The sequence below is a fragment of the Abrus precatorius genome, unplaced genomic scaffold (genome assembly GCF_003935025.1).
Source record: "Abrus precatorius isolate BTA unplaced genomic scaffold, Abrus_2018 Scaffold3, whole genome shotgun sequence".
NCBI classification, from domain to species: domain Eukaryota; kingdom Viridiplantae; phylum Streptophyta; class Magnoliopsida; order Fabales; family Fabaceae; genus Abrus; species Abrus precatorius.
The window spans coordinates 18,504,007-18,516,110 of NW_020874373.1; the positions used below are offsets into that span (position 1 = coordinate 18,504,007).

Consider the following 12,104-nt stretch of genomic DNA (forward strand, 5'->3'; position numbering starts at 1 on the left):
TTCTGTGTGATTTTGAACACTCACGTGAGAGTGAACAAATGAACGTGCTTTAAGACAAGAAGTTGCTCAAAATATTGAAATTACATTAAAGTGATGAAGATATAGATATATATATTATTAGGATCATACATAATCACTACAGAATTGAATATTTTAATCATTAAACAGGAAATACATCCAAAGCTATCGATGGGAAACATTATTGACGAACAATGAAGTTTGAATGATTTATGGGGAAAGGCATAATCACCGAGAATTGAATTTGGTGCAATCTCTCCTAATCTCTCCCTGGGTGCCAGTCTTAACCCCCACCCTTCCGAGATTCCTCATGGCCGTGACAAAGGCGGCGCTGAAATCGGCAGGGTTGTTGGCAAACTGAAGCACCGTAGGCTGGGATTTAGGGTCGGAGAAGAGAACCTGGTCGGAAGTCAACAAGCCCTCACCGGAGACCAAGTTTTTGAAAAACAAATTGTCAAACGAAGAAGGGGTTTGGGGGTCGAGAGCAAGCACTACGCTGGGGTCAGGGTTTCGGGGGCATGCAGTGATCAACTGTTGGGCGTAGCTGGGGTTCAAAGTGGGGTCCACGGGAGAGGAGTATAAGCGATTTGCAAACTGGTCGCAGTGTGAGAACCCCACTGTGTGTGCTCCAGAGAGTGCTATCATGTCCATTTGGCTAAGACCCTTTTTTGAGAATATTGCGTTGAGTTGGTTAAGGTTGAAACTCGCTTTTGGAATGTTTGCTTCCACGCTTGATGCCTCCGATATCATTCCGTCTCTGCGTCCCACCTCTACGTCGTACTCAGGACCTCCAAGCTGAGATTTTTCCACCAAAATCCAAATTCCTCCTCAGTGCAAATTAAAATAAAGATATATTTAATGAAGATATATATTTTTTATTTTTAAACTATAAAACATATTTAATATTTTATTTATTTAATAATTAAAAATTAATAAATTCTACTGTCTCTTAATAACTCACGTAAAATAATTCTTACTATTAATTTTATATTAATACATAATGAAGTTAGTATAAAAAAAATATTAATATTTTTTCATCCTTAAAATATGTCTGAGAAATTACATTCGTTAATCTAAAGAGAGTATCAAATATACTCTCAAGTTTACGTTTACAAATACTGTAGTAAGTACTTTAAAAATTTGTCAGACCAAAAAATTAGATTTATATATATATATATATTTTTTTCTTTTACATTTATTATATATTTTATCTTATGTATTACCCGTTATATTTTTCCTTTTTTTTATTCATCTTTCACCGCATAAACAGATGTGAAATATTTATTTTTGAAAAAACACATGAAAATTCACCTTTACACGCGATTTGTTTAGAATAGTTTTGCATTTTGAAAATGCTCCTAGTGTGAAACCAAAAGGTAAGAATTCTTCCACGTGTCAATTTATTGAAAGTAGTTTCACATTTTTCAAACTCCAAATATGTATATATATATAATCCCAAATATTATATGATTGCATAATCTAGATTTTTATTTTTACATAAACAATGTTCCCTCACTAGATAAATTTATAAGTGAGAAAGACAAGCAAAATTATGAGGATTAATAAATAATATTCTCTTTCCAATAATACCCTTATTTATTAAGGCTAGTTTTGTCAACTCACAGTTAAAATAATTTTAAAATTAGTCATTAATTAATTATTGTAATAACTTTTGTAATTTTAATAGGAGTATCTTTGTAAAATTATTTTTTATCATAATAATTAGTCAAAATAATCATTTTTCTTAAAATATATGCATTAATGTTAAGTGACAACTAATATGAGATAAAAGAAATATTCTTTTATTGAAATTAATATTTAAATGCATTAAAAATTATAAAATGGGTGCATTGTAATGTTCTTAATACAAAAATGTTTTTTATTTCTTGATCAGTACATTAAAGACATTAATTTAGATTTTTTTTCTTTGACACTTTAATAAGTTTGTTTTTTCATTTTTTATTGTAATTTTATAAAAATAATGGTTTATTTTAACAATTTTACCTTTAATAAGTAATAGTGGTTTGGTAGAAGATAATAATAAGTGATATATAAAATAATAAAATTGAAGGGTATTTAAAAGCAACGAAATTTTAACCTCTGCAAAATCTTAAATGTAAAGGGAAAGAAAAACGGAGGAAGTAGTAGCATATTTCTATATGAAGTCAATGTTATATTGCTTACCAAGCCTATAACGTCTCTGGTAGCAAGCGCCAAAATGTCTGCGCATGAGACCACTCCAGGGCATGTAGCTTCCACTGCTTCCTTTGCCCTTATCACAGTGTCAAACCCATCTCCTGCGAGGGAACCATTTTCCGAGGCATCCTTCTCTGCGTCCCCATTTGGCGAGGAGATCATCACTGAGGCATCACATCCCTAAGTCATCAAATTTATTCATCAGTTTTAGCACTATAAGCCAACCCATTTTTGGCATCATTTGACTCAGTTATATTCAAAATCTTACGTATCCATGTTTTAATTTTGCTTTTATCATCAATGAGTTATGAAATAGAGTGGGATTCTCAGATCACTATATATGTTTTTCTAGCATGTTCCCGTGTTAATTGTAGTTGGTCAAAAATTAACAACTCAACTTAGTATTTCTTGTATACCTCGTAGTCAATGATTTTTTAATAATCTAGGTAGGCACAAAGGCGTGCAATTGAGTGGTGACTACATCTCCCAGCAGCATATTATCATTATTATAAGCAAAATAAATAGAAAGTCAAGCATAGCATTCCAAATTCCATGTTGCAAAAATTTCTAGTGGATGACATAAGTAGGATTCACAAGCAAAAAGAAGAATAAGCCTCCCCCGGCCATAAAAGTCATGATAATACCTTGAAAGTTCAACTGCATGTATGAATTTTAAAAAGAAAAGTAGAAGAGTGAACAGAAGGTAATAAACTACTATGTCTAGAAAATATATGATCATAAGAGCAAGGAAACAAGTTCAACAATATAAGAACAATCAGGTGAACCGTGTGTGATGTGTTCTTCTAATTCTTAGTCGACAGTGATAATTATTTTTTCCCTTTATTAAAAAAATGAACACTGAAAAATTGGCATATATACGGACAAGTCATATAAGTAACTAAGGAAAAATGTGAATTAATGAAGGCACCTCAACAAAGCAATCATGGAAAAATAGACGCAGGGTTGCTTGTCCAGTGGTGAGGGTCTCGGTGAACTTGGTGGTCACTGCTTGGGTGACGATGGATTCTACATTAGGACAAGATGAACTATAGAAGTTCTCCACTAATTGGCCTTGGCCTCTTTGTATAATCATCATAAAAACCATAAAGACAGTTACTAATACAATCCTTATGATCTCCATCCCCTTCTCTGGTTAGCTATACACGTAAATGTCTCCACAACTATATTATATATCCTTCTGTTTATATACATCTCTTTCCGTGTGGTTGAGGTAAAAATGGAGAATGAGACAAAGGATTACTCGGTTACCCATCCATGTGCAGTATAATATGCAGATAATTAGCCTCGGTGGCTTTAATTTTTTTAACGTGTTTAATAATTTTTTTTTTGTAAAATATGAGATTAATTAATTAATTAATTAATTTGATTATTAATTTTTTCTCCACTTACATTTTCTCTTCTCTCTTTTTATTATTATTGCATATTACTTTTTTTTTGTTTTCTTTCTATCTCACTCTTTTCTGCTGCCATTTTATACTAAAAACATGGGCGTCGGAGTATAATTATGGAAAATATATAGGTAGAAACTGTCTTGGTCCATGCCGGGGTCATTTTAAGTTGCCAAACTGAAATCTTCTTCTTTTGAAATCTTCCCAGGCTAGGAACTAAAGAAACATATTTCTTATAGCATTTTTTTAAAAACTAAAAATAAAATAATAACTATTTGTCATGAGATGATATAGCCGTTTTCATTAAATTTAGATTGTATATGGCCTTAAACAGTAGAAGTCCAATCAGCACTCGGATAAGGGTAGTAAATTTTATATGTCACATGAAAAAAATTTGTCTCAGAATTATTCAATGAAAAAAATGATGTGGGTAGTATAAAAGTCATTAAAAAACAAACCAGATTCAATTATTACTTAGAAAAAACAATTTGAGATGATGTGAGTTACTATTATAAAAAATAAGACTACTTCAACGTGCAAGCATTTAAGATATAGTTGTTTTGTATCATGAGGCAGCTGTGAATTTGTCCTTGTCAACCGCGTGAGATTTAGCCACATTGTGATGATGATATTATTTGCTAATATTTTATAGCTTTACTATACAACAGCATGCACAAGCTCACCAATGTTACCTGCTCAAGTCCAATTGATTCTTTTCTTTAATCTCTAATTTGCTAAAAGAATGCTGCTTATGGTGGAAAGATGCTTGTGCTTGGTTTTCTGGCTCTCACTTTCTTCATCATTCTTTTACATCAGGAAATTTTCAAATTATTTTTTATTAACTTATACTGTATATTCCCCTATTAATACAACCTAATTATTGTTTTGTCATTTGGTAATGTCCTTTAGACAGATATGGAATGAAATTATCTCTTTATTTAAAAAAGAAAATAAAAAGAGTGCATGATGCAAGTAATTAATTCCTTTGCTGTTCAATGTATCTAGCTCACACGCAACCCAGTGCCTTAGATGAAATTCTCTTTACTTCTCAACTATTCCATTCCATTAAAAATTTTCTCGAAATTAACGAGTCTTTTTTTTTCCTTATTTAATTTTCCACTAGGGCTCCCTTAATTAAAACAGGGGAGAAATTAATATGTTATCATTTGTTCATTATATATAGCATTGTATGATGTGCTCATTTATGTCTGCCTTATTTTTTAAGCAAACAACCCCGTTAATTCTTTATTAAAATACTATGATGTTAGAATGCGTCATTTTTATTTTTTTTTAATGATAACCATTCAAACTTCACAAATATAATTGATGTATCGGCTATTAATATAATTGATTTTATTTTATGTGGAATTGTTAGTGAATGGTTACTTGCTTATTTTGTTGAAAGGTCAAGATTGCTAATTTTTAGGGCGTCGACGAAGGAATGCGTGCAATCTTATAGTAAGTTGATTACTAGTTACTAGATGATTTTGACGCCCTAACCAATATGAGACGTATCTATCCAGTGCAAGCTTTGACATATGCATCCCATGGCGTCTTCAAATTTAATTAAAATATCATCACCATTTATTGACTATTTTTTATTCAGATTAGGTGTTGAATCGAGTTTACCATATTTCTTTTTGCTCATTTTTTAATTAATCATCAATCTATTTAAGGAACTAATATAATAGTTAGCTAGTATCCATCAAAGCCCATTCAAGGTGAACACTATACCTAAACTCGTTAAGCTTTTTCTGTTTTCTCCTGCGTTTGAATTTTCTCAATAAGTAACAGCCTTTTTTTGGCATTAATTTTTTCAAACCCATACTCATGAGGATTTGATTCCTTGAAAGTTTTGAAATCTGAAGAAGGTAACTAGAGTGTAGCGCTGGGAAACATTGTCTTTAAATCTAACATATTTTTTAAAAATCAAATTTCACACCCATTAGATGTACAGATTTGTAAATATGTAATATTTTATTTTATACTATTAATAATGTTAAATATTTTGTATTTATATTAGACTATATTTAAATAAATATAGTATTATGAAATTATTTAAAAATTACTATAATATTTATTTAGGTATGAAAATTTTATAACATCAAATGAGTCCTTCAAATAACATTAAAGTGATTATTTTATTAAGTTAAAATTCAAGGTTAAATAGTCTCTAGGTTTGCTATTTGTTTTAATCCCTTTGTGAAAATAAAATATTACATTTGGTTTCTCTATGAAAAACAAAATTATAGAGTCGCTCTACTATTTATTAAAGTTATAATGGTATTAGTGTTTTTTTTTTATGTAAGCACTAAAAAGAAAAATGACATGTCATGAGCAGAGATTAAAGTGTAAAACTTTTATATATACAAACAAAAATAATAAGTGTAAGTATAGTGATTAAAATAAAAAATTATGTAAAATATATGGATAAAATTTTATATTGTTCCCATTTAGATAAATAACAAGCATTGATCATATAAGGACTCAACTATAGCCTTTTCGGCTGATTTATTTATTAAATAATTTTTAAAAAATAAATTCTTAAAATAATATTTTTTAAAATATATTATCTATCTAAGTTTTTTTTTCCTATGCAGTAGTTGTTTCGTCTACTGTCCCGATGAAATATATATGTTTTTAAAATTTTTTAAATCACATTTCGTTTTGAGCAGATATGAAACTATCAAATTATGCTATGTGTCATCTAGTGAGTTTAGTTTGTGGTAGAGACGAAATTTATAGAACTGTACCATGTGTCATGTTTGGATTAATTTACAAAATTAGTTAAAAAAAAGAAAAAAAAATATTCTAATATTTAATTAAAATTTATTAAAAATAAAAAATATAATATTTAAAAATAAGAAATTAAATAATTTTAATTAATTTTATTAATAACTACAAATATATTAAAAATATATATTGAGATAACACCGTATATCATATGACACTAAAGAGAATACGTGCTAATAAAATTATAAATCTAAAAGTAATTGTCATTTTAAAGTGTGATTCATAATTTCTTTTTAAACTAGTTTTATAAGTTAGGTGGGATATGATAAAATTTGAATAATTTATATAATAAATATGTATTTTTTATATTTTTTTATTAATAGATATTTAAACTAAAAACAAAATCTTAACACTATATTTTTTATATACATTTTTAATATTTTATAATTATTAATTAAGTTAACTAAATTATGTAAATTTTAATAATTTATTCTTAAATTAAATATTATGATTTTTTAATACATTTTAATTAAATATTAGAATTTAATTTTTTTATTTTTTTTAAACTAGTTTTGTAAATTGACTAGAATATGACACTTGCCACATTTCTGTGAGTTTCGTCTGTGCAGTAGACAGAACTCACCAAATGTTGACACGTGGCATAATCTAATAGTTTCGTCTCTACTAAAGACGAAATGAAGTTTAAAAAATAAAAAAAAAATTTCATTATGCAGTGAACAAAATAATTACTGACATGTTAAAAAAGACTTTAAACAAATAATATATTTTTTAAAAACATTAATTTAATAATTTATTTTTAAAAAAATATTAAAAAAATAAATCAGCCAGCCTTTTCAAGTATGACCTAAAATAAATAAATAAATAATCTTTAAGTGCAGTAATTAAAGTTATAGTTAAACTTAAATTGAAATGAGAATGAATTTTATACATTTCATTGTTAAAACGATTTCATATCATAAATATTTAGAAGAAAAAATTAACGTGAAGTATAAATCATTTAAAAACTAAACTAAAATAAAAATTTATAAAATGATTAATCAAATAGTTATTTAATATTTTCATAATTATCTGAGTAATTCATTTATCATAATCAAGCCAGTTCAAATAAATTAACATACTTTTATTTTACAAATTATTTGATTTATTTATGGTTTTCAATAATACTATTATCTTTTTAAACTTTGATAATAAGAAATTTCTGTATTTTTTTAATATATTAATTTAATTAACTTCTAAGACTCAAACATTACTAACTTTTAGTTATTTCATTCAGATTTTTATCCCTCAATTAAATTAAATAATTGATCCTCTATTGAAAAATTAAGTAAAAAAACCATCTCATATTATACTATATATCTAAGAACTTTCTTCCTTCGGATTCTATATATTTATAACAGAAAATTGGATTTCCTTTTGTTAATATGATTAGTATAAAAAAATATTAAAATGTATTACTAATGAAACATAATATATACGATTAAAACTTGCAAAATTTTAGACTAGCTTTGTACTAATATTATTCATATAATATAAATTTTATTTATTCTTAATAAAATATATAAAATTAAATTACGTAGACTATTCTAATATTAATTTTTAGGACTACTTATAAGAATAAATTTATATTTAAGTAAAAAACTATATTTACATTATATTCATACATATTATATTATATTATTAATTTTTTTTTTTACTAAATATCAATATTTTATTAAGAACAAATTTAGAGTATAAGGGGTATTTTAACCTATTACAACTTTAAAGAGAATTAACAATACATGTCAAGAGATCATTAATCCAATTTACATATACAATCAATTTTTTCAAAGGCCTTGTTGTAAGTCACTTCCAAGATACATATCTCAAACATTTGACTCAAGCTTTGATCTCTTAATAAAATTATTTTTCATAAATTTAGATTAATCCTGAAACTTGGAGCTGTGCTTTTTCCTCCTCGCCTTGTGAATTGCATTTCTAACATTAATTCTTTCCTGCAATATCGCCTCAACAATAACATTGGATTTAAGATAATCTAATCCTTAACTCAATACGTGATTAACCTCATCTGATCAATGAGATGACCTAATAATTAGGCCATCAAATTTGCCGATAAACTATTTTTGTGCCACATCCTTGCCTCTTGTTGGTCCCTTATCAATAACACCTAGTTGTCATAATTCTTCATCAGCTCCCATGTCCCACCAAACCCCTTCCGCATGAGTTTCGATCAACAAAGATCCACCTCGGTCAGTCTCCTTCTCAAACTCATTCTTACCAAATTGTATAATATCTACATTATTATTAAAAATTAAGTCATTATTGATATTCACTTCATAATTTGAATTCTCTCTCGTTCGCGCATTTGTTACGTTTTCCATAAAATTTGATTATGTACTTTCAAACTCCTGATATTGTGCAAAGTCTGGTACGAAATCATGTAAATTTTGTTTCCGATAATCAACTTTATATTCCCTCTCGTGCTCTCCACATCATTTTTTGTCACTATTTTTTTTGTTGCGCTTCTTGTAGTTAGATCAAGGCCCTTCACTCATCAATTTAATTTTTAATAGATTATATATATAACTAATTTTGTTTGAGTAAATTTTTTGAGATGTCTTTACAAGAGAAAAAGTCAATATAAACATAAATAAAACTTTTTCATAAATTATAATTAACTTATACTTCTCTAATTTTTTAGATGAGTTATTTTTAATTTTTAAAGAAAATTATTCACTTTTTATATTCACCAAAATAGAACGTTAATCACTTCACTTACAACCTACTTAAGTTATCTATCGTTTTAATATATATTAAAGGAATTTGATATAAGCATCAAAAAGATCAAACTTACTCTCTCCACATAAAATGTAAGCTAAACATTTTTGTTTTTTTAAGTCTTTGTTAAGACTAAATTTGAATTATTTAAAAATATAAATTATTCCTCCATTTAAAAACTTATTTTGCAATGAAGCTTTTAAATAAACTTAACTAAACAATCAAAAAGACAAATTGAATTTTCAAGAAAACATAAGAACAGATATTACATAGTGAACTGCTTAGGACACACAAGGCTCTAATCATAACTCAACCTTTAGCAGCCAGTCTTCTCCCTTATTACCAAATAATTTGTCAAGACAAAAGGGAAAAAAGGTTAGAAAGATAAAGATATTTGCTTCTTGAGATAAGAAGTATTAAATAAATTAGTCTAGTTAGTCTTGTTCTAACACAGTAGAAAAAAATAATGAAAACTTTGCTCTCTTTCTCTATTTGTAGACTGTACGGGTAGGGAAATAAGCTTAGTCCCTTTTTTTAAAATTTAATTAATAACTACAAAACAAGTCATTTCTTTTTTCTTTTCATTTGACATTACTTTTTTTTTGTCAAATTAGTTGTTAACACTATGTTTGAATGAAGTATGAAACAGAGAGAGCGAGAGATAGAGAAATAAAAAGAAAAAAAGGGTAAAAATATTGTGAAAAGATTTATTGTTTCAATAAGATGAAATATGAGGAAAGCAAATGAAAAAAAATCTATTTATTTGGATGAGTAAAAAAGAAAATAAAAAATATTTATATTTAGAAATAATCATAAAAAATAAATTAATCCATAAATTTTTAATTTTATTATGATATGTTATTAATAAATAATATTTTAAATTTTTATAATTTTTATATTAATATATAAATAATTTTTAATAAAATAAAATAAAAAATCTAGATCCCCTTTCCATCATTTTGGAAAATGGATCCTCTCCATTTGCTTTAAGAAATGGACACAATTTTGGCCATTAAAAATTTCAAAATATTTATAATTAAAATTAAAAAATTATGTTGTAATAATTTAAATATCATTTTCAAAGATTGATTTTTTAGTTCTATTTCAAAAAACATCTTCTAAATTTTTTTCTCCCTCTTAATTTTCCACCCCTAAACTACATCAAAAGTTTTATTGTCACATGTCTCTTTATGTCGTTAAGCCTACTTAAAGCTAAACCTTTTTTTTTTTTCATGCATAAGTTTAAGTGACCAAAATTATTGAATAGTTAAATTTCTAATTATGTATTTTGTTATTCATTTTGTGAGTTTTCCACTTTTATATATATATATATATATGTGTATGTATGTGTGTTAAATATTTTTAGGATATGATTCTAGGATGATGCTTAATCAATTAATAATTGCTATATTAAAACTTCTAATTTAAATTAAATAATAGGTTTTCTAATTTTTTTATTATACCTTTTTATTTGATTCTAAACTAACAATTCTTATATTTATAAATTGAGTTTAAAGATAAATCGAGTCTAATTTAAATAATCAAAACTTCTTTTATTAACAAATGAAAATTCAATCAGATGTGTATATGTACATGTACAACTTGTTCACATCAAGACTAAGAAAAAAATTCATATATTAAAGTCTAGTCTATAACCAAACTAAAACAAGTTTTGAAATCTAGATTTTTAATAGAATGAAATACTTACACCAATTTTTTTTTTTTCATGTTTTTTAAACCCATTTAGCAAAACTAAATTTTATTTACACAAATTAGATGCTGTAAATACTCAATTTTAAAAATTTTATTATTTTTAATTCTGAATTTATTTTATAAAAAAGGAATGGAAATAAAATATTTTATAAAAATTAAAATTTGCTTTAATAAATTGGAAAAATTCAAATTTGATTCTAAAAAAGGAACAAAAACATTGCAAGAATTGAAACAAAAAATAAGCAAAGTCTTTGGCCTTTTCCTAATTTAAGAGCATAAAAAATAAAGAGAAGGCATCAAATAGGGCTGAAAAATTCAGAGAGAGGAGATTTTGCTGAAAAATAGCATAAGAGAAAGAAAGTAGAAGAAAAAACACAAAGCCAAGCAAAAATATGATTTCAATAATTTTAAGTAGGTATTATCATACATTCCATAATTTATTTTATTTGACATATTTTTATTTCAATAATGAACATTTCATACATCAAATTAACTTCAAAATGCTCAAATTTAAAAAATAAAATAAAATTTTTTTACAAACATCCGCCACCCGCGTTGTCAGTCAGCCACCATGCATGGTTACCACCTATCATGCCTTTATTGGAGTTTGGCTACCCACCACCATGAAATCTCCTTCCTCCACCATTCTTTCTCTTTTATCTCTCTTCCAAAGCATACCACCTTCAACCATCCAAAATCCAACCTCCTCTCCACTTATTATCCTCTCTTTCAAATCATCACCTTCAAGCATTAAGGTCCACCACTTTCAAGCATTAAGATCTACCACCTCTCCACTTATCATTTTTTTCCTCTTTCTTGATCCATTGTCATCCCTAAACACAAAACTTACTATGGAAGCTCCTCTCCCACCCTTCCTCTTTTCTCTCTTACACACACTAACTTCTACTACCCAAAACCATATCCTTCATTAACTTCACCTCCACCCTTTCATGGCCTCCTTATTTTATTTTTTTAGAGAAAAACACACCCCTAATCTTAAAATCCTTTCCCCTCAAATCTAAAAATTTTAAATTTTGGACTTTTTTACCCTTTTTTTATTTTTTATTATTTTTTGGGTCTGAATTTTTTATTTTTATTTTTTTAATTTTTTATTTGACTCAACATGTATTTTCTTATTTTAGTTTTTTAAAATCATTACTATTATTTTTAGTAGTAGTACTACTACTACTTATTATTATTATTATTATTATTATTATTATTATTATTATTATTATTATT

The 12,104-nt window shown here is 26.7% G+C and overlaps 1 protein-coding gene across 1 annotated transcript; it reads right to left on the minus strand.

Annotated features, from left to right (window-relative positions):
* Positions 1-246: 246 nt before the first annotated feature.
* Positions 247-11,616, minus strand: LOC113862280 (peroxidase 55). The gene is made up of 5 exons (XM_027495370.1): positions 11,461-11,616; positions 5,102-5,138; positions 3,143-3,285; positions 2,203-2,394; positions 247-813 (listed from the first exon to the last, which is right to left on the minus strand). The coding sequence occupies exons 1-5, from the start codon at positions 11,614-11,616 to the stop codon at positions 247-249; spliced, it is 1,095 nt and encodes a 364-aa protein (XP_027351171.1).
* Positions 11,617-12,104: the final 488 nt, after the last annotated feature.